This window comes from Toxoplasma gondii, chromosome VIII, assembly GCF_000006565.2.
Source record: "Toxoplasma gondii ME49 chromosome VIII, whole genome shotgun sequence".
Lineage (NCBI taxonomy): Eukaryota > Apicomplexa > Conoidasida > Eucoccidiorida > Sarcocystidae > Toxoplasma > Toxoplasma gondii.
Window position 1 is genome coordinate 2,102,514 of NC_031476.1, and position 22,564 is coordinate 2,125,077.

At 50.3% G+C, this 22,564-nt stretch overlaps 3 protein-coding genes and 1 non-coding gene across 4 annotated transcripts; 2 read left to right on the forward strand and 2 right to left on the reverse strand.

Annotated features, from left to right (window-relative positions):
• Nucleotides 1-216: 216 nt before the first annotated feature.
• RAD54 (SWI2/SNF2-containing protein RAD54) lies at nucleotides 217-10,752 on the reverse strand (the record flags this gene model as incomplete). The annotated part of the gene is made up of 18 exons (XM_018780327.1): nucleotides 217-414; nucleotides 859-1,046; nucleotides 1,316-1,414; nucleotides 1,814-1,932; nucleotides 2,488-2,555; nucleotides 3,171-3,263; nucleotides 3,567-3,704; nucleotides 4,314-4,476; nucleotides 4,975-5,084; nucleotides 5,669-5,801; nucleotides 6,292-6,356; nucleotides 6,815-7,002; nucleotides 7,941-8,181; nucleotides 8,799-8,959; nucleotides 9,196-9,374; nucleotides 9,621-9,825; nucleotides 10,234-10,457; nucleotides 10,724-10,752. 18 exons carry the CDS (start codon nucleotides 10,750-10,752, stop codon nucleotides 217-219), a joined length of 2,601 nt encoding a protein of 866 aa, XP_018636815.1.
• Nucleotides 10,753-11,227: 475 nt separating this feature from the next.
• Nucleotides 11,228-11,301, forward strand: TGME49_232460. The gene has a single exon. It is a non-coding gene; the product is annotated as a tRNA-Asn (tRNA).
• A 495-nt stretch (nucleotides 11,302-11,796) lies between these two features.
• Nucleotides 11,797-15,533, forward strand: TGME49_232475 (hypothetical protein; the record flags this gene model as incomplete). Its single annotated transcript, XM_018780328.1, has 22 exons — nucleotides 11,797-12,109; nucleotides 12,164-12,498; nucleotides 12,558-12,653; nucleotides 12,710-12,859; nucleotides 12,915-13,130; nucleotides 13,186-13,272; nucleotides 13,336-13,373; nucleotides 13,428-13,590; nucleotides 13,646-13,750; nucleotides 13,807-13,888; nucleotides 13,942-14,014; nucleotides 14,068-14,188; nucleotides 14,245-14,302; nucleotides 14,362-14,444; nucleotides 14,494-14,580; nucleotides 14,638-14,803; nucleotides 14,863-14,902; nucleotides 14,966-14,995; nucleotides 15,053-15,086; nucleotides 15,141-15,230; nucleotides 15,283-15,339; nucleotides 15,396-15,533. The coding sequence occupies exons 1-22, from the start codon at nucleotides 11,932-11,934 to the stop codon at nucleotides 15,531-15,533; spliced, it is 2,427 nt and encodes an 808-aa protein (XP_018636814.1). The 5' UTR covers nucleotides 11,797-11,931.
• Nucleotides 15,429-20,025, reverse strand: TGME49_232500 (hypothetical protein; the record flags this gene model as incomplete). The annotated part of the gene is made up of 7 exons (XM_018780329.1): nucleotides 15,429-16,100; nucleotides 16,206-16,313; nucleotides 16,412-16,642; nucleotides 16,746-16,949; nucleotides 17,237-17,353; nucleotides 17,469-18,008; nucleotides 18,229-20,025. The coding sequence occupies 7 exons, from the start codon at nucleotides 20,023-20,025 to the stop codon at nucleotides 15,849-15,851; spliced, it is 3,249 nt and encodes a 1,082-aa protein (XP_018636813.1). The 3' UTR covers nucleotides 15,429-15,848.
• Nucleotides 20,026-22,564: the final 2,539 nt, after the last annotated feature.

A 22,564-nucleotide genomic window follows, 5' to 3' on the forward strand; every position in this document is an offset into this window, starting at 1 on the left:
AAGGCCGACAAAGAGTGCAGGAACAAAAAAAGAAGAGAGAAAACTTGTGCTTTTTAAGGAAGAGAGAATTCGAGAAAAAGGGTCCGAGACACGGCGAACGAAGAGAGAAAATGATGCATCTCGTCGCTCTTGCTGTCGTCGCTGCGTCGGCTCAGAGCGCGTCAGTTTCGCGTTCTTCTCTCTGGTTGTTGTGCGCTTCGAAGCCCCGCGGCCTTTTCACTCTTCCTCACTCGACGTTTCGTCGACGCAAACGACAAACTCCTCGTCTTCTTCTGAATCTGCTAGTTTCCTTTTCTTCGACAGCCCCTCAGAGAGAGCGACCGGGGACGCCGGCGCACGCGCCGAGAGAGTTTCCCCACACGGAGAAGCCTCAGCAGAACTCTTCCCGCAAACCGGTGCCGCAGCCGCAGGCGACTGACAAAAGAAAAAGAACATCAAAGAAAAAGAACTAACAGAAAAGGTCTAAGGAAAGGAATAAATGCACGCCAACACAAAATCGGACTCTGTCTTCACCGCGGGGACTTGGAACAGAACATCGAGTGCTTTCCCTGAAGGCTTGATTCGCTCCGCACAGTCGTAGGTAAAGAGGAACTTGGAGACTGAGGCTAGCGGCCGACAGTACAGTTGACGGGGATTAAAGTTAAGTGCGCAGGATACTGGAGAACCAAACTCAAGCACTTTGCTTTGTTTTCATCCGGTTTGGACAAGGTGCACAAGCTTGGCAAACTCAGTTGCTTGTCGAGCTTAAAACCGGTCTTCGGTTTCCTCGACTGTGAACCAAGGGGGGGAATAAGCTTGCCGCTTTGGGACATCGAACCTGTTTTTCTCTGTTTCTTCTAGACTCCCCGGAGTCTTTACCTGGGGTTTCCCCTCGTCCTTGAACTCGATACGACAGGACATAACGAAACTGATAGGCTGCTCAGAAGAAATCATTTCTTCATCTTCCCTGTCACACGCGAGAGGATCGACGCAGGCGAGCGCCGCCTGCCGAAGGCAAGGATCAGGCACACTCGCCAGGTCTCGGTGGTGCGCCCAGGTCACCAGATCTGCAGTCGGAAGAAGAACATATCGTGGAAGGGGAAACTAAGAGAGAAGCAGAGAAAGTAGAAAGAAGCTGGGAACAGCGGAGAGGGGAGTAGAAGAAAAGGAAAACAGTGGGAGCGTACGGAGGTATTCGATTGGAGAGACAGAAGACGCCCAGTGAGAGAGGAGCAAGCATCTAGATCGCTTTTTCTATCTACGCCATGTACGCGTTTGCGACCTGGTGCTGCGTAGAAGATCTTTTTTCCGGTTGCTCTCTGGATTTCGGTCGTACCGTCCTCGTCAAAATCCTCGTCAAGTTGGGGGACGGAGCCCAGCATCTCTTCTTCCGTCTCTCTTCTCTTCGCCTCGCGCCTCTCGTTTTCGCCTTCGTCTGCCAACGGCAAAACAAAGCCTGGCTTTCGGCTAGATGAAACCGCAGCAAACACTCGCCTTCAACGCTGGATATATAGCGCGCAAGATACTTCACCGCCTCCCAGGCAAAAGCACGAGAGAACAACCTGACCTTGGCCTGCCCGGCCGAGCTGAAGGCACACCTCGTGGAGACGCGCGTCGACCCCAGAGGCCACAGAAGAAGCGAGAATGAGACTGCAGGACCGAAGGCCAGGGAACGGAGATGCGAGCGAGAGAAGAAAGGAAGGCGAAAGGGCAGAGAAGCAGAGGAGACACGAGACACTGCCCAGAGGCGTAGATACAGAGAAGTGCTGACATAGTTCTGGGACGAAGAGAGAGGGACCTCGAAAGAAGGAAGCTGCGTTTCTCCTTTTCTTACTTTCAACATCCTGGCCAGCCGCGCGGCAACCACAGCGTCTACACTCGAGCATGTCGTGCGTATCCGACAGAGTGTCTTCTCTCAGGCGAAACAGATCTTTCACCAACTCGGTAGACAAACTGAACGAAGCGTGTGGGAAGAGCGAGGGAAGAACAAAGACATGAAGAAAGAAAAGATGCAGACCGACGCATGCACTCAAAGGCGAGACCAACATAAATAGATTTCTGGAATGAAAATTCGACAGGACGTAGAGTTGATACGCTCCACATTTGAGGAATACGAGTTTTCCTGTTATGAAACGAACAACGTGCTTGGCTGTCGGCTGCTTCTCTCTTGACTCGCACGATTGACCTCCATGAAAGACTTCTCCTTCAGCACAGACACCGAGAAGACACGCATGCAAGACTGCAGCAGGAGGCGTCAGGCCACCAAGAACTCAATATGCAGAAGTCGTGTGAAAACATCAGAAGACTACTCAAAAAAAAGTGAGCACCACACCGGACAGCGTGCATGCAACTGTTGAGCTTCACATCGACGCTGTCTGCACGACTATTCTTCCTGCAGGTTTCTTAACTTGGTCAGGGAAAACGCGACAGAGCTGGTGCACCTGAAGAGAGGAGAGGAAGACAGACAGACATAAAACTTGCATGCTTTCGTAGCACGCCTGCGCTGACCTGTCTTTGATTTGATTCTCCCCGTCGCTGACGAGCATCGCACTCAGGCCGTCTTTGCAGATCTGGCGCTGAACCAACAAAAAACAGAAACCGTGTTTCACTCGGCACCTGCTTTGAAATCGCCGTTTCTCTCCCAGAAATAGACCACAATTCTGTGCATGCAATTCCACGTGGACAGCTCCTGAGACGCACAAGTTTGTACTGACACACATCTGTGAATGCGCACACGCATGTACACAGAATATCCACAAATACATATATGTTTATATACATATATATACATATGTAAATATATATATATATATATATATACCTGAGTATAAATGCACTGGAGGTTTGTTGACACCTACATATTTGTTTCAAAACACATCTATACAAACATGCATAGAGACTCCCATATGCGCATACATTTATATATATACATTTATATATTTATATATTTATATATATATATATGTTTTGGACACCTGTTGACAGCTACAAGTAAGCATGCAAATATATCTACATATACACATAAATGTATAAACATGTCAAGAGTTGCCCGTGTATATATATATATATATATGTATGTATGCGTGTATGCATGGAGATGCGTTTCGATGTGCTTTAGAGAATACAGAAAATGACGTGGTTTGAATTTTTCAAAAACGCGGAGAAACCTTCTCCGGGGCACACAGACGAACTTGGTAGATTTTTTCTTCAATCGTTCCGGTGCTGAAGAAACGATAAATGTAGCAGGACTTCTTCTGGCCATCTCTCCACACGCGCGCAAGTGCCTGACACGAAACGCAGAGAGGAGGGAGCGGGGGAAGCGAAGGTGGAACAGCGGCGAAAACGAGGCAGCCAAGAAGACGAAGAAAACGTGCGAAAGGAGATAAAGTCGGAAAAGGAGGGGGACGGAAAACGAAGGAATTGCGTGGGGACCGATGTGACGGCAGCGACGAGGAACAGAGAGAAGGGTGGAGAACAAGAACTCCGAAAGAAACTGACGATTGTGGAGAAAGAAGAAAATAGAAGCAAACGAGGCAGCGAAAGGCACGAGGAAAAGAAACGCAAGAAAAACAGGACACAGGACGAACCTGTTTATCATTCGCAGGATTCCAATCAGGGTCAAAGAGCACCAGTCGATTTGCGCCGATCAAGTTCACTCCGCATCCTCCGGCTTTGCTCGACAAAAGGAAAACGAAGCTGTGAGGATTCATAGGATCATTGAACTTCTGAAGAAAAGGGCATGTAAAACACATGCGTGCACAGACACCTAAGGAAAGGTAAACTCGCCTTCAACTCTCCCCCAAAACAGCTTATACAGCACTTGACACAGACTCCTACATATATACATACATATATACATATATACATATATATATATATATATATATATATATGTATATGTATATATTAGTGTAGAGGAATTCGAGTGCGTACATGCGTGTGTGTGTATTTGTGTGTGGGTTTGCGTGTAGGCACGACTGCGTCGAACAGCAAAAGAAAGAACTGGAAGAAGAGAATGAACTCAGGATAGATCCACAAACGAAAAAAAAGATGGAGAACAGGACAAGGACACACGCAGACGTCGGTCTAGCTCCTGTCGAACCTCGACGTGCATGCAGTTGCCCAGACATGCAGGCCGGTATGCATTCGTCCGTTCACATGCAAGTACATGCGCATCCACATAAGTATATGGATATCGACTATTTAGGGACAGATATGAATAAATGTGTACGACTGCGTTTTTGCATGTATGCGTGTAGGTATGTGTGTGTCTATGAAGGTGGAGAAACTCAATTCAGCGTGTCTGCGTTTTGGCCTGCTTCTCGTTTTCTGACCGTGATCATCGCATGACGCTTTTTGATGGAAGTCTGTCCATCGAGACGCATGACTGGGTAGCCACAGTCGCGGCACATGCGGTCGAACAAGTCGAGAGTTTGTGTGTAATTGCTGATGAGGACGATTTTATCATTTGTGGTGGTTCTGATGACGTCGAGGAGCCTGCGAAGAGAGAGGCGCACGCGGGGCGCAGGCGCATAGAGAAGCGATGCACGGCAGGAAGAAACATGCAGGCCGCTCTGAAGGATGCGACGTCGAGAGACGAACTGGAAATGAGCAGCAACAGTGTACGCATCATGCACTGCAAAACCCATTCATGGCAGAGAGAAAACAGAAAAGCAAGAGAATAAACTGACGAGGACGACAACAGGAAATGCCCCAGCGAAGAAGAAGAAGCAAGAGAGGAAGACAGAGACGAAAGGAGAAGAGAGAAGAGAGTAAAAAACTCGAGGAATAAAAAGACGAGAAACAATCGAGGGAGGAGAAGAAAGAGGATGAGGTCAAGAAGACGGAGAGCAAGGAGAAGTCGCGGGAGAAGCACACAGAGGAGGAGACGATGGAGAACAGGAAGAAAAAGGAGGACAAGGAGCGACTGAAGCAAACGCAGGGAGTGCGAGGGAAAGAATGAGAGTAGAGGAATAGACGAAGAGAGTGACCGACCTAGCAAGAAGCAGAAGCTTCCCGGAGATTTCAGTGCGGACCATCCTTGAGCGTGCCTTCTGGCCTTCGAGGTCGAGTTCGCTGAAGTATTTTTCACATTTTTCAAATCCCTGAAGAAACCGCGAGAAAAGGAAAGCATGCATAGTCAACCAGAATACCAATGAACATCGAGAAAAGAACTGCAGGAAAGGACAGATCAAGTACAACTCGCGACTCATCCGTTTGCAAGTAGACAGACACGTTTGTATCTTTCTACTCAGATGTCTGCAGATGGCAAATATCTGTGCATCTTTTATACAGGTGGCCAGTTTTCAAGCATGCGCTGGATATTACTTTTTTACTCCGCAGCGGTGGGAAGCTGGACATGAGGACGCTTGTGAAAACTCTACAGGTGGCGGCGCCTTCGTTGTTGTTCTTCGATTGCAGATTCGAGTTTTACTTTTATCTCAAGGCAATCTGCTGACGCAGTGGATCTGAACTTGCCTTGGTTGGGGACCTCACCTGTGTTCCTGGGTTTTCTCCGTACTCCATGGACTGTATTTTCCACCAGTTTTTTCTTGAGTTTTCCCTTCTTCTTGCCTTAAGATTTTACCTCTCCTTTGTACCTTCCGTGTCGCCTCTTATTTTTCGTTGGTTTTCTCCCCTTCCTTTTCGTCCGATTTGCCTCTCATTTGTTTCCTGACTCGGGAACTACCTGGAGCATTTGCGCTTGGGACTTCACCAGCGACGGATGGTTGCAGAGCTTCATGAGTCCCTGAATGCTCGACAGCACGCGCCCTGTGAAGCCACCCTTCCCTTCTGCCTCCGCCGTGAACATCTTCCGACAGCTGAGCATCAGGCGCGCAGAGATCCTCCGAGTTGCTTTGTACGCGTCTCTCAGCTGCTCGGCACTGCAGTGGCCGATACAGGCAACTCGCGAGTTACACACGCGCAGCTCAGTGAATCCCGCGACTACGACTCCCGGGGCGAACGTGGCGAGGAGAACGACGTACAAACAAGGAAAGCGACGAGAAGCGGTGCAAGATATCCGAGAGAAAAGAGTCGCGCAGGAACGGAACTGTGGGGAGACGAGACACGCGAGAGAACGCAGTTCGTCCTGTTCGGAGCGACGCTTTCACAGCCAACTCGAGGGCCGAGAGAGAAAACGAGGTTCAAGCATGGAATTGAGAGGAGAGAGCAGATGAAGCCGAATGGGAGTGCGAAGAGAGTCAAATGTGCAGCTCCCGCAAAAACAAAGTCAGAAGAAACACTCCGGTTTCTCCAGCAGCGAGAAGCACGAGAGAAACGGACAACATGGTGCTGTGTAGACTTCCGTACCTTTTCGAGCTGAGGAAGGACCGGTAGAACTCCTTCTGAAGAGGCGTCAGGCGACAAAAAACATTCTAAACACCGCAGAAAAAGGGGAAACACAAAGACACTCTCGCCGTGAACCATCGCTTTACTGATCGCTGAAGATACGCACATGCCGAAAACAAGTGGCGTCAAGACATAATTACACATTCATATGCATTGACATATATGCTCATATATATATGTATATATATATTTATAATTGGATAGATGTGGAAATATGCTCAGGCTCAGGAAGAAGAGCAGGACACAGACTTTCTGGTTTTGCATGCATAGGTGTCGTTTTCCGTATTCGACGAAGAGCGCCGAACACAGCTTCCTTTAAAGGACGAGGAAAACTTTCTGCTGAGAGAAGAGTAGCCCAGCTCGTGTTGAAGGCAGTCAATCTTTTCTTCGGCTGGTGGAACTCTGAGATCATCCTCAAGGGGAGAAGAAGCGTGTGGCTGAACGAAAGGCAGATTTGGTCGCGTCTTGTTCGTAGAAGGCGTACGAGAACAACTTTGGGAGGAAGGACTTTCGCGAGGAGAGAATTCGTTCGACGAAGAATAAACAAGTTGGTCAGCGACGAAAGCTCCGTCAGCCTCTCTGCCGCAAGTTGCTGCTGGTCTTCTGTCGCGTCAGGTTCTCGTCCAACCAGAATTGGATTCGCGTATCGCCTTCGAAAAGTGTGGGCATCTCCTGGATCCCAGAGAGAAGTAAAAGAGAGACAAAAACGATGGATTCGACGGATGCCCGAGAAAACGCTCGTAACTCGACCTGTCTCAGAGACGAGGACTCTCAGGACGGTGGTCCTGACCAGGCTCGCATCTGAAAAGGCGTTTCCTGTCGCTCTAAACACGAGTGATAATGGTGATCGATATGAATGTCGTATGGAACATAACCGATGCGGGGTAACCTTCCCGCCGTGAGACACTGGAATTCGACATTTTTACTCGCTTTTCTCGACAGACGACTTGTGGCTTCTAGCCGCCTACAGTTTCGCTCTGTGTGTCTGATGAAAACGGAGACGAAGAGGAAAGGGATACCATCATTCGTCGCCGAGTGATGGATTCTGAGCGCAAACTAGCTGAAACTGGTCTCAAGAGCATACACCGCGTTCTTCCGGAATCCGGTATTGAAGAGGCACCAAAATGTGAAGCTTCTTCTGCTTAGAAAGGAGACTGGCGCTCAAGTGCAGAACGACTCGGCCACTGGAGAGGACAGAAAGAGGACGAGACCGAGGAACACGCAAACAGCGACGGCGAGAGAGAAAGGAGCAGTCTGAACCTTCTACACGAAGTTTTCTCGTTTGTGAGAGTGTTAATTTTTTTCTACAAGCACAGATTCGATTCGGAAGTTAGCTTGAAGGCGGCAGAAAATCTACCATCTAACGCATATGTAGCTTGCACAGGAGCCTTCACATCTACAGTATTCAGGAAGATCCGAGTATTGTACAGCCTCGTTCTGAGTCGGTTGTTCTTTTCAAGGAGTGCTTGTTACGAAAAAAGTGTTTTCTCTTTTCGCGCTCTTTGTCTTGCCGGATTCTTCAGCTGACTCTGAATGCGCGCGCCTAATTTTAACTCCTGAGACACCGCACCACATGTAAAAGCTCGAGTTCTTTCGCCCCAGCGACTCACCAACTACATTCGGATTGCAGAGGGAAACGAGAGCGAAAAATTCGTCGAGGTCGTTCTGAATCGGAGTTCCACTGAGAAGCAGCCGCTTCTTTGCAGGCAACTCGATGATTGCCAAAGAGGTCTTTGTCTTGTCATTTTTCAGACGATGTGCCTCGTCGCAGACAACCATGTCGATCGGGACGCCTTCGAGGCGGTGAACATGCATCCGGAAGGTCTCGTAGCTCGCAATCAAAATCCGGGACTGAAGGGGCAGGGACAAAGAGAGATCAGAAACGAAACGATGGATGAGAGAAGAAAGGAGACAGGTTCCACTGCCTAAGCACGTGTCTCCATGTGGGATCTTGTGCAAAATGGAAATACTCTATCTTCTGCATTTGGTCTACAAATGGCGTACAGACGTGCGTTGAGAGAGAGACAGCGGGGCTGAGACCGGCCAAGGTCGCAGTTGAGAGGCGCAGGCAACGAAAAAGAGATGCGAAAGACTGCTGGACGCCAGCAAAAAATCGAGAGGGTCAAAGAGAAGAGAAAGATGCGACAGCTGAGAAAGAGACGAGGAAACGCAGAACGAAGACAGGAGAAGAGAGAACTGACTGGAGGCGTCCGTCGGCGAGAAAGAAAACAAAGGAAGAAGGCCACCAGAAAGAACAGAGGAAGTCGTCGGGTACTCTGAATAGCGACGTCTTGTGACCCCTTATGACCTTTCAGTTCTTCTCCGGCATTAAATACACCAGGTTCGAATGTGTTCTTTCTCACGCGTTCAGCGCCGCCGATGTAGAATCAACGTAGCAGTTGTAATGTCACGCCGTTTCTGAAGCCTTTTGTCTACAAGATGCCGCCATAAACATAAACGAACCTCACCTGTCGGTCGTACTTGAAGCCCTCGAATTTGGAGACAACTTTCTCCTTGCAGTTGTCAGCCACAGGCGTGCAGCCGCAGCGCCCTTGGAGCCACTTTTGAATTTCTGCCGCCCAGTTGTTCACCAGAGAGGCCGGACAAACGACGACTGCTCGGCGGACGGCTGACGACAGAGGCGGAAGTAAAGGGCAAGAAAGGGACCCAAAACAGAAAGTCAGGAGGAATGAAAAGAATCCACAGGAAGACCGAGTTCCCCTGGAGTGTCTCGTGCGTACTGTTTTGATGGAAACAAAAAGGGCAAACGGGTTCGGGGTTCTCCCGGCGATGGTGCGTCTCTCTTTTGGCGCGTGATAAGTGCGTGGTTCCCGTCGCTTCCTAGTTGTCTTTGCCTGCATTTACCCGGTTGTGTGCCCTCAATGTTTTGTTCCAGAAGCGTCCAGAGAATGGTGATGCTCTGCAGAGTTTTTCCCAGACCCATGTCGTCTGCCAGGATGCACCCTTCTCCCTGAAACTCCTTCAGACCCATCAAACAATCAAACATGAACTTCACGCCTTGTCGCTGGTGCTCGCGCAGCCACCTAAAGAAGCAATCACACAGAAAAGAAACCGAGCATGATACCTCACGCAAACGAAAAACGCAGAAAGACACACCTACAGAGACCCACAAATATACATATATATATACATGTAAACACATATGCATTTACATAGACGTACACTTATAGATGATAGATACATATACGTACGTGGACATGCGAACGTCGATGAAGTTCTGTTTTTATCTGTAAATTTGATTTTGTCGGAGCAACGAGCAGTGCACGTACCGCGTGAGCATGGGGTCGACTTCAACCTTTTTTTCATGAGGTCGATCAGGTGGGGGGATGTAGAGAACAAGGGGATTCGCCTCAGGTAGCGCTTGAGATGTGGGAGCGGGGGGGGGGCTCTTGAACTGCTTGGAAGCCACTGCAAATGCCGAGGACCTTTTCAGCCTCACACCCAGCGTTTTCCGAAGGGACTCTTCGCTGACTCCTAACAAACAGTGCAGCCGGGCAGAGCGACCGAGCAGTGTCAAGAAAAAACAAGAACGAAGAGCAAATTTGTCCTGCGAGAACCTGGCAACTGAGGAGCAGCGGAGGAACGAGGACTTTGTGTGGATGGGAACAGTACAGTATTTTCCGCTACAGTCGCGGGCAAGAGAAAGACACTCGGAGCGATAGACAGAAAGGTGATAAGAGAAATCGTGTCGTTGTGTGTGGTTCAGGAGAGGAACCTTTTGCAGGTCAGCACGATAGACATGACTTGTGATTCACGGAGCACAGATCCTGCGGCTTATTTAGAAAAGATTTTCAATCAAGTTGCGTCCCTTACTGATCCAGTCAGTTCGGGTAAGACCTTTTCGCACGGCTGGTTGCCACTCGAACGCGGCGTTCCACGTACCTGGTTGATGTCCTTTCAGTGGGCTTTTGAAAGGACGAAAGAGTATCGATGGGCCTTTCTCCACAGACAGAAGAGGCATAATCGGTGCCCGGACGAGACAGACACAACTCGTCCTGCCGCCAAACAGGCCCGACGGAGGCCCGGCGTCACTGGGAGTTTCTCCATCTTTAGAATCGTCACAACGGCGCTTGCTGGGGGACGAGGAGCCCAGCCCGATACCAGTCCTGCAGATACACGGGACATACAAGAGGCTGGAGAGGTGATCCAGCACCATCTCGGCTCAAGCTGCTCACGTCAGTGATCTCCGTGTGTGATTAGGTTGAAATGCCCGAACGTGGCGTCTTAATAGCGACAGAGTTTCGCAACCAGACGAGCGGATAGTCTCTGGAATGGCATACACTCAGTGATGCAAGAAACAATTGCGCCAGTGTCAAGAGGCGACCGTCACCTGGATCCTTGCGAGTGACTCGTTCTGCGAAACTTTGCTTACTGAGCCACGCTCAGGGGGATTCTTCTCATCGCGTCTGTTCTTTCGGCAGGACACCATCGGGTGGGGGCGTGCGTTACTCAAGCGTGTATGCAGTTGCGAGCCTCAGCGATAGACGCAGTCGAGTTGCCGTGGCATTTTTGAGCGCTACGGAAACGAGCAGAACGCCGAAATTCAACGGAACGCAGAGGAGGGACGGTCCGCAAAGAAATTGGAGAAAGCCGTGGCCCTGCTTTACACCCAAGGGGGAAAAATGGGGGGAAATGGGACGGGACTCAACTCGAACTGTGGACAGAGAAGTCGAAAGGCAAAAACCAACTCAAAAACGTCCCATTTGCCTAAGAATAGACGCTTCCAAGTGTATGGATGAAGATGAACAGCGACGCAGATTCTGTGACACTATCGTTTTACACAGTGCACTCTGACAAGACAAGCCCTCCACGAAAGCGAAATCCCGACGACTTGCATGCGAAATAAGTGGAGACATCCGGAAGATATCGCCTTCCAGGTTCCGTAGCTCAGCCGGTTAGAGCGTGTGGCTGTTAACCACAAGGTCGCTGGTTCGATCCCAGCCGGTACCGCGCCTTTCTTGTCGCATATCCTTTCCTCAAGATTTAATTACTTTTTCCCTAGCTGAAGTTCTTTCTTCCGACATCATTGAAGAATTGTTGGTTTCACAACGCCTCCATCACGACACGCGGGCATTCCGGCGCACGGAGCCAGCACCGACAGTCATGCTTTGAGAACAGGTCACTCGGTGTCCGTTCGCGCGAGTCTTCTTCGTACGAGCCTCTGCCACCTCCAAGTGTTTGACATGAAACGACGAGACTTAACCCACACCTGCGAGCGAGTGATGCACACAATCGGATTGGGCATTGCTAAACGAATAACCGGATTCGCCAGTGACGGAGCTTGTGGTGCTGCTTGTCTTGACTGTGGCCTGACAGTCACTGACCACTCCTGCGCGACAGCAAGTCAAATACCGTGCTGGTTGAAATGTCACCACTCACATCCTAAGCTGTATATACACCCGAGTCGTCATTACAAAAGCCTCGTGTCGCCGTGGGTCCCGCTTTGTCTATAACTCTGTACGAGACAACCACACTGTCACTCAAAAAAAACGACCTCATTTACGACACCTCGAACCATAGTTGCGTACGTGCTTTCCTTGGTCCCTGTTGTTAGATTGGGAACGCCAGCTGTTGTTTATCATGGATGTTATACATACGACCTCCAATGGACAGGGCCGTTTGCTGCCTAGCCCCTGTCCGGGCAGCAAAAAGCTCAGACTGCACACTGACAACTCACCGGAGTCACACAACTGTTTGGAATCTGTGGGAGCCAGTATCCACTCGTTGTCATTGACCATCAAAAATCATGCCGTCGAAGGTAATCCTCAGTCTGTGATTAGGACATGCTGGTTTTACATCGGTAGTTTTTCAGCCAACCCTTTGAATGCACGTCTTCAGAAGCATCTGCTAGAAATCCGAAGAGAGCTGGCCGCTGCTGAGAAGTTTGAGGCTGCAGTGGAGAAAGCCTGCAAGCCTCTTCTCTTATCGCTCGAAAATCTGGTCGGGAGCAGCTCAGATTCGTCAGCGGGAATCCTTCCAAGTGTCCTACTGACGGAGAAAATGGTGGAAACCGCATCCGAAGTGCGCAGCGTAATAGATACAGTGTTTAAAAAACGGGACAGTCTGTCGGTGAAAAGAGACCGCTTAAAGGAACAAGTGGAGGAAGCCGCTGCTCTTATGAATAGCAATCAAGGAGAAGTTAAGCAGGTGAGGTTCGACGCAGCTGACGTCTCCCTTCACCTAACTTGAACTAACGAAATCCACAGATAAAACAGGAAATCAAAAAAATATCCCAGCACGCCAAAGAAAGAATTCAAGAACAAGAACATCTGCTTCACTCTTGTACCTCCCTTGCTGAGATGGTAAGGAGAATCAGGCAACGCTACGTAGCTTCACACTCCCAAAAGGTTTTGCTCAGGCTCGGGAGAGATGCCAACAATGTGAAGAGCTGGAGGCGAAATGTTGTGCCAGGGAGCGCGACATAAACTCTCTGCAAACAAACCTGGAAGCAGCCAAACTAGGAGCCGAAAAAGAGAAACAGATGAAAGCAGTCCTGTTGGGAGAACTGGTATTTCCACGTTCAATTGCTCTCTGGTGTCAAATGATGCTTATACTAGAACCAGCACAAGCAACTCGACTCCGTGAGGCACGCAAATTGCCTGAAGAGCGAGGAGGCGTTGTCCCTTGTTCAGAAACTGACAGAGGTTGAGGATATACTGCAGCGGGATCGCGCGTCCTTGAGCATGATCAAATGCCAAACCGACAGTCAAGCATTCTGTCTGACGCTCCTTGACAAAAGGATAACTGATATGGAAACCGATTTTCCATCGCTTCAACAGGTGCAGCGTCTTTAATAGATGTGAAGGCCACTTACATGAGGCTCGAGCGTTGCAGACTCTCACAGATCTGCAAACAGAGTTAAATGAGCTGTCGAAAACTTTAAATGCTTCTGCATCGGAACTTCCAGGAGTTAGAAAGGAGGTAACCATGACTTTGCTAGTCCGGGGCAGACCGCCTGACACCAACCGGGTTATTTAATTGCAGATATATCTTTGTGAGGAGACGCTCACCAATATCCGCCTGTAAGCTCTGGTGGTGTGATGGGTGCAGCTTCGAGAGACTAATTCGCAAAGCAGAAGCACTCAGGAAAAGGAGCAAAGGAATGTTCAGCTTCACGAAGAAAACGCTGCACTGGTGCAAATGCTCCACCAGCGTCACGGGCAAAGCGAGAATTTGTCAATGCAAGCCGAAGAAATTAGGTCAGAACTGGAGCTGCTACAAAGCCTCAAAATTGAGAAGGTCTGGTTGGCTAGAGACTCCCCGTGAGAGGGCATCTCATCGCCAGTGAATTCAGGAGGACTTTCTGTTGGCGCTTCCGACTGAGGCAGGTGTGACGCTAGCCCTTTCGGGCAATGTAGTCGACCGAGCAGCAGAAACATTGACCGCGTTGGGAAAGGAGGTGACTAATACAAGATCAAAGCGACTTAGAAGTGCCTTATGCTAGAAACGCTTCAGATTCTCCAACAAGAGCAAGCATATCATTGCCTTCTTGATGCTATCAAACGCACAGAATCCGGCGACATGGCGCTAAAGGAGGGTGAGTCATACTTGGAGGCAGAACACCAACACAACTTTAACTTTTCCTTTCAGAAATTGACGTGGTGGCACGTGAAATTCAAGAGTCGGAAGCTGTTTCGTTGTGTATGGAGGAAGCGAGAAGAGTGTAAGGACTTGGATTCTGCTGTTGTGAAGTTCGATTAAAGAGTGCATGGTCAGCTGTTCAAATATGACGGCCGAGCGTCTCCAAACGCTGCAGGCGGAAATTACCACGAAGGAACATGCTTTGGAGGAGCTGGTCAAGTTGCAACGTCTTGCCGAGCAAACGAAAACAGAAAAGGTATACAGCACACCAGAGATACTTGACCAAACAACCCTGTACCGGATCGAATTCAGGAGAAACAGGAGATGCTTATAGCCGAGGTGCATGACAGATACAACAGAGTAAAAGAAGGTGGGCCTTGCGAGCACAGTTTGTGAACCTGACTGCAGCAAATCATTGGTGGTCACCAGCTCTGACTAAGGAACACACTAAAAAGATCGAAGAAATCATGGCACCGAATTCCATTGTTAGGACAGCACTGGAGCAGCGCGAAGTAAAAAACGTTTATGGATGCGATCGGAAACCGTATCACGTGGTAGCAGGTGGCAGAGTGCGACGCAATGTTCCGAGCAGAGTCAACTCGTCTGCGTTCGGAGCTGTCACAGAAGGTCGAAGAAGCTAGAAAAAAGGTAGATCTTGTATTCATCACGACAGAAGAAGCATCTATGACGTTTCATATCCCGTAGCTATCGGAAGAGAAAGAAATCCTACGCAAAGAAGAGGCATGCGTTTCTCGGTTAAGAACTGAGTTGGAGGAACAGACTCTGCTACCTTTTGCAAACAATGACGCTGCGGAAGGTGGACCGATCACTGTATCTCTAACGTTCTCCGACGGCAAGAAAACGCTAAAAGGTGGCTGTCCCGATGACGCAAGCCAATGTGTACATCAAAACATTCTTTTCCACCCGCAGCGATGTTGGCCCCGGAGACTGGAGATGCAAAACATGCTAAGTAGGCTGGATCATATAAAGTTATTGCCTGATCCTATGCTAGTCTCTGACGCTTCGGCCTCAGGTCTGCGCTAGACGCAACTGGAAAACGAAAGTAAATAGTGGCTTCTGCCTTCTGGCTTGGGAGCGTCGAACCTCACTGTGTATTCAGTGAAGCGGAGCAAGCCCCTCTGGAGGGACTCAAGGTATATAAAATACAGCCGATGTTACCTCTATGACCGAATGTTTATCTGCTTCAGTCACCGCATCTGTCTGCCTTGCGAGAGAAGCTATTCCATTCAGCCCGGCTACCAGAAAAGGGCCCGCTGGACAGCCTCCTTCACCTGAAGGTAAGTTGTGTTGTCAGATAAAATAGAAAACGTATATCCTATCGAGCAACAGAGAACCACTAAAGGGCATGGAGCATCTGAGAATGCTTCCGCCCGTCCTTCCAGCCACGTAGGAAAGCTCTGTTTTCGTGACACCCGCCAGCCCCATCAGACTGCCTTCTTCAGAGCTCTTTCGCAAAATTTTCTCGAAGCACTGGCCCTTTTTATAACCTCGGATGTTCTTCAATCAGGAAACAGAAGACAACTATCTTTACTCAATCATTAAAAGAAGGGACTCACGAGATTGACATTTTCTCACCATAGTGCTCTTTACTCTTTTACGGGAGCTATCTACTGTAACACAGACGTAGAAGCGAGACCTGTGTGCTAGAGCACAGTGTGTATCGACATGGATTTCTGGCAACGAAGACAAGACCATAATTGAACTTGCGTTCCTTCACTGTGTCTTAACTTCTGTGACCGACACTCCAGATCTACACTTTTACAATGGTACAGGAATCAACTCAAGTCGGCACCACGAGAACAGCCGGAAAAACGGAATGAACACGGCATCTGGTGCGGGAACAAATATCACCGACCCATCTGCATGGGTAAACAAGCCTCGCTGGACGGCTTATCCTAGGAAAGAACATCTCTCCTGAATTTGGAACATTCGGGACTGAACGCATCCGTTAGCGACCGCCGCCGTGCACTCCCAGACTCAAAGGAACCAATCGAAAGACGCCGGGGAAGTGCATCGTCTACACTGCGTCGCTTTACTTGACAAACTTCGTGTTGGATTGAAGCTTTTGGTCCTGGAGAGTTGGGTGATGTGTTTTCGTCGTCGTTCAGGCGTTCGTGCAAGTGGTGGCTCATTGAAGGTCTCGGCGCCTATAAAGACGATCGGATACAACAGCATTTCACTGCTGAATTGAATATTAGAAGAAACTAACCGAGTCTGCTGCAGCTGCTCCGCGCTCACACATACATACTCACCTGATACTTGTGACATCGGGGGTCGTTCCAAGCGAAATTTTCAGTTGGGTTTGGCGTTACACAAAAACACACCTCGGCGTGGAAGACGGTCTCCGTCTTGTCATCAGTCTGCAAATCAACAGGGGAAACACCGACAAAACCCCAGAATGACGCTGTGGCTGGCTATCAGGATGGCTGCAAAGAGTATCGAAAGAAGCAAAGCTCACCTGTCCGTTCGCCTCCAACATCCACATAAACTCTTCAACGGTGACGGGGTCGTTTCGCCAGTCCAGATCCAACTTGTACTGTTTCTTCCAATGCGTTTTGAACGAAGAACGAACCTTATCCCATTCTGCTGGGGTCACCGTTTTCCAGAGATCCTTGAACTCATAGAACTGAGCCAACCGGCGGAACAGAGGGTGAGATACACGTGCTGAAGGAGCAGTTGTGCTGTACACCTGTAAGCAGATCGCAGTGAGTTGAGACGCTGACGCAGGATGCATTATCATCAGCCACAGCACGCTCCGTCGACTTATACACCCACGTGCACAAAAAGCTTACCTCATAGTCAAAGACGTCATCCAACTCTACACAAGGCAACGACGAGCCAAAAACTGAGAATGGGTTCCAGCGTTCTTGCTCCTCAAGTAATTTCTTCATAGCCGTTCCTTTCCCGTTAGGCTTCGCCATGCCTGTCTCGGGATTCTTTGGTCTATACCAGGTTGCCTCTTTCATGTCAAGACCGATTTGATACGTCCCATCGACCTGCAACAAGCACAGCCGTACAGTGTATATGCAGGTAACCGATATTGAATGGAGGTGACTGAAACTAGGAGACGCACTCCGTGTCAGACGCTGATACACACCGACGATTACAGGCCTCAAAATTATCTGACCTGTTATCCCGGGAGTACCTTACGGCCGTTATATAATGTAGAGCTGTGTAACATGGATCAGTATCCACACTCGCACAAGATAACCAAAAACCACAGACATTACAGGACCAAGGACTGAATATGTCCCCAGTTATAAAACACAGCATCCTTGCTTACTTTCGGTATGTCTGCGAGGAGTTTCATGTGCAGAAATCTCTCTTGTAGAGTTTGGGTCGGCTTCTCCGTGACTGACGGAGTGATATATTTTTGAGGAACAATGGAGAACTCCATCAGCTGCAAATACAGAACAGCAGATCCCGGGTAACATGAGCGCCGAGAGACGATGACCTCATAGAGGGTGTACAGGTCGGTACAAACCTGTCTCACACCCAAAAAGATTGCCACATACCTCCTTATCCGCAAGACAGGGGACAACATCGTCTGCATGCTTTGAGAGCGCCGCAGTTCGCACCATGAACAGACCAAGATCGAACTCGGGGGCCTCTGCAACCGGCGGAGTCGGGCGCAAGACTTTGTGGTGGAAGAAGGCAGGCGGCTCGGCAGGCGCTTCGCTGGAAGAGAGAGCGGGTGAACAGAATGCTCCTGTGTCAATTTCAGGACTGTGCGGGGCGTCCGCAACGAGGAGCCTAAGCGGCGGGTTCGAAGCGCCTCCTCCTGAGACGGTCGATGCAGTGGAGAGCATCCGTCGTGCTTTGTCACTGGACTCGTACAGCCCTTTGATCTTGGGTCGCGGAGCTTCTCGCATTTCTTCGTCTTCATTTTGTTCCTCCGTTCTCCAGTCCGCTTCCGAACTGGGCATCATTCCATTCGGAAGCAAGAAATGCCTTGCATCGCCGTCATCCGCGGAAATGTGGTCAGACAGGCTTGTCACTGGCTTCACAAAGACAAGGTCCGAGAGAGGCGTTTGTATTGTGGGACCGTTCACAACCTACGGAACACAACAAAACAATTCATTTTTCATGAGTCAACCCCTTCAGCAACCTTCACCTCCTTCATGCGCGCTGTAGGTAGAGATCGACACAGGGAGACACAGACAGTCACACATATACTTTGTGTGTCATGCATATATGTGTGGATGTACATGCAGATACAGTAGTACTTGGATTTGTGAAGAATATGTGGTAGAACCGAGAGGAAGCACGACTTACGGCCGCGTTTCGTGGGTCTGGCTCAGGCGCGGACTCCTCGTCAACCAGTGCGTGTTCGTTGTCTGTTTTGGATGTGCCACGGGAGGTACAGACACTGTCGGTTGTGCCATCGACTGTTTTTACACTTTCCAACGGCCGTTCGACAGTTTCTTTCTTAAGCTGATGCTTCTTCCGCTTGGAGTTTGGAACCGCTCCATAGTCATCTGTGTCACGCCCTCGCTTCACAAGCGACAACGACGGCGAGAGTGAAATGGAATAGGCTTCAAACTCAGGCGTTTCTTCTGTAGGTCCGTCGACCGCCGTCTGCTCGGAGGTCAAGGTGCTCTTGGCAATTTTGGTTTTCCGGGCTCCTTTCTGTCTCTGCTTCGACGCAGGACGCGGCGTTTCTTTCCTCGGAGAAGTACCGCGAGAACCAGTGTTCGACCTGCGGCGACATCCAGCTGAGACGCCGGCAGATTCATCCTTTTTTTTCGCGGCAGATTTCTTCTGATTGCTGCAGTTCAAAGCGTGAGACCTTTCGCCTGCACCACCGCCTGCCGAAGCGGTCTCGACAGGCTCTGCGACGCTTTCGTGGAGGATGTTGCCTTGCGACGCCTTCCTCGGGGACGCTAGCTTCGAGGTTATCTGTTGACCCTTTCCCTTTCTGATAGATCGTTGCCGAGAACTGTCACCCCCCTCAGAACGGAGCCGCGAATCGCCTGCCCGCGTTGGCGACGGGGCACGAAGCTGGAGACGCGGACTAGACCTCGTGGGCGTGCGAACAGACAGAGGTGTGCTGCCGTTTGTGGTCTTTCTCGCTGAGAGTTTCACTGCACCGGGAGAAAACCTTGGAGACGCACGCAGCTTTACAGGAGAGGCGCGTTTGTCGTCTCCGTTCTGGTCGCGCCAAGACGCCTTCTTTTGCCTGCCCCTCGGGACAGAGGACTCCGCAGCTCCGCCCGTCTCACAGGCACGCTGAGACTCCTCAGACGTGCGAGCGGACCCCGGCGAAGCCAGCTGTCTACAGAGTTTGAAAGACTTTTTAGCGGAGGCAGGCGACGCCTTGGGCTCAAACACAGCGGGTACGTCGCTGGACAGACTACCGTTCGGCGAGCAATCCGGAGAAAGCGGTCCGTCAAAGTGGCAGAACGATGTCGAACCCAAACCCTCTTGCGTAACGAAGAAACTGGCGGCAGCGAAAGGCGAGGTGGACGACCACGACGAAGATGTGGACACCCTCGCTGGGCGAGACGGCTCCGGGCACGACGTCGTCGTGGTGGAGAAGTTGTCTTGGGCCTCCGAAAGGAAAGGCACACGCGCACCCGAGTCCAAATGAGATGACAGAAGTGTTTTCGAGGCACAGGCAACCTTTTGTGAGGCAAACACCACAGAGGTCGACGGGTGCAGGCCGGTTTTGTGTGCCGACGGAAGGGGGGAGACGGGCTCTCGGGCGCCGTTCACCGCACCACTTCTCGCAGCTTTTCGAGCAGACTGAGAAACCCACGAAGAAGCGGTAGCGAAGTCCATGCCGCATGGCGTTGTGACAGACTCTCTGAAGGTGTCTGCCGCCGTTCCCCTGGGAGTGGCGCAGGACAGAGCACTGGCCAACGAGGACCGGCGCGAAACAAATGCGAACAAGTCGTTGAGTTTCTGCTCATCTGCACACTGCAAATGCGCCTTCAAAGCCGTGAACGCGGTAACCGACATTTCGGACACGCTGCTTGGCTCTGAGGCTTCGGCATTGACACCCGCTTTTTTGCGTTCCGAGCTGTCGTGACCACCACACGTCGGGGGAGTCTTACCCCGAGAGCTCGGCATCTTCGCAGATCAGACAGCTGCGGAGAAGTCCTGACAGGTGTGTAAGCAGGAGGCGAGGGCACGTGAGAAAAAAGTCGCTACACAGTTTCGTTTTTCATGGAAAAAATCATTTGTTTCGTTCTCCGCATGCGACTGACTAGCTTTTCATAACCCGGTTGGAGGGGGTGGCGCACACGCACGCGGCGTTGTGTGCCCCAGATGACCGCCAGAGCCGGCTTGTGTGAGTCACAAACCTTCCAAAGGAAATCGAAGAGAAGATGTCGGAGACAACGATTCACTTGTGCTTTAAACACAGAGAGGTAGCAAGAACGAAGCGAGGAAGACGTCCCCCACTGCGCGAAAAACCGTGGTGGTAGGTTCCAGAACGCTGCACTCCACTCCGGTTGGAACACTGCAATGTGGCAGCCTAGAGTTCTCCGGTGCGAACAAATTAAAGTTCCCGCAAGTCCACGAAGGTCGTTCGAATCAAAGAAAGGGGCAAAAAATCGGAGGGGAAAACACAAAGTGTGGTTGAGCGGAACCAGCCGCTCTGTGGTAAAGTACTAGGAGGGTGACAGGGTTCCGCACGCGGCCGCCCGCCAACTTCAAGACATCGATCTAGACACCAACATGGTCGCCAATCGCTCTGCCGCCACGCTTTGCCTTGCAAATGCAACTTCATCTGCACTTTCCAAGCTTCCGAATTCTCCCCCGGACAGTAAGACTAATTTGTTTCCTTCACTGAAACAAATACGCGTTGAAAAGGGTTCACAAGAGACGACACTTTTTTTTCGATTGCCTTCTACGTGGGTGGTCCTCTGGCTCAGAAAACAGGCCGCGCGGCCGTACCAGCCTTAGCGACAGGCGTGTGCACAAAGGAACGTGGTACCTGCACGCGTCCCCATTACCTTGGTAAACGGGTTAAACAAAAGAGGAATCAGAGAAACAGATTTCCCTTCTATGTCGCCGGTTACATACCCTTCGCTGAAGGAAGGGCATCCTCCCCTCTAGAGAACTGTCGAAACGAGCTCTCGTTCCGGATTGCACGGCACGATGCAGCCCTCGCAAAACCTCTCGTGATCGCAATCCTTCTATTCGCGGTCACAAAAGGAAACAGACTAGTGCGTCGGCCACAAAGACGGTTTTATGCGTTTTTTTTCTGCGAGCACTGGCCGGCATTGCGTGCGACAAGGAAAATGACCGACGCGTTACTGTGCAGGGGCAGGACCTCCCGTTCCGGGATGCTTACTATATCGCTATTGTCGGAACTGGCCACACCATCCAGTCTATCTGCGCATTTACATGAATATGCAGCGTTTCATTGATGAAGAACATTCGTGATGCCCGCGTACGGAGTCCTAAACCCATATGGCACCTGTAGTATCGGCAACTTTTCAGTAGTCAGCACACGTTTCTGTCGTTTTTTGTCGCTCGCAGTACGTATCGTTTGTGTGTTGTGTGTGTCCCGGTCTATCGGCACAAGAAAACTACGTTTATTTCTGTAAGAGAAGCTGCTTCCGTCTATAACACATCGCCCTCGTTTCGAGAGGCAACCTGATGGGGCGCCTAGAAAAGATCGCCTCTCCCTGGGCTGGTTAGCTGCTTCAACATTTCAGCTGGTGCAGTTTTCAGGAACCAAGTTTCACTTCCACAGCCGTGTTGGAGTGGCACTTGAGAGAAGAGCTTGCAGAGGCAGCAATACCGAACACCATGTGGAAGGCGCATTTCTACAAGGGAATGTTACACACTTTAGCAACCACGTTGTTGAAAAACATCGGTGTTGTCTTGCCACATATTCGCATGCTTTTCAGAGTCCAAGGCCTTCTCTTTTACGAGCAGTTCCCCTCGACTCCTCGCTAGGTTTTTCAGGACGTGCGGGAGTTGGCGGTTGGTCATCGCGGACGCGAATTCTTTGCGGTGCGCTGACTCGCAGCAGGCATGTTAGCGTACTCTACGGGGCAGCTTCTCATTTTAGTTGCTGTCTCCGAGTTGGCGTACTTCAGGCAGCTTTAAAACCCCGTTTAGTCCCGTATGCACTGTATTCCACTTTCCTGTCTGCTGACCACAGTACTTCACTGATGATAAACCACCGCCCGCGCTTGTCTCGATACGCAACTAAACACGCTCTTGGTTCTCACGTACTCGCTGGTGGTCTCTATGCTTGACACGGAACCAGAGTCACACACACTACGGATCGCGTGGAAGCTGTGAGAAACTGAAAAAAACACTAGAAAGAAAGGAAACTGGAAAGGCACAGGGCAAGTTAAAAACCTCCTGTGGCCAGATGAGTCTCGGCGTATGCTGCCTGCGCATGCACGCAAAGCGGGCGGCCACGATCTTGAGTAAACAAACGAACTGTTTCTTTTCCGGTAAGACATCATTTTCCTCCTTTATATTTCTTTGCCAACTTCATCGCTTTGCACAGTGTCCAAGTGTCCCGACTACGCTCAGTTTGCATCTTTCTTTTGGTTGTTTTGGCTAGCCGGCTTCGGCGGTGTCCTCACACGAGGTAACGGTTCAATTCCAGCGATGCAAAGTTCACTGTCACGTTAATAATCAG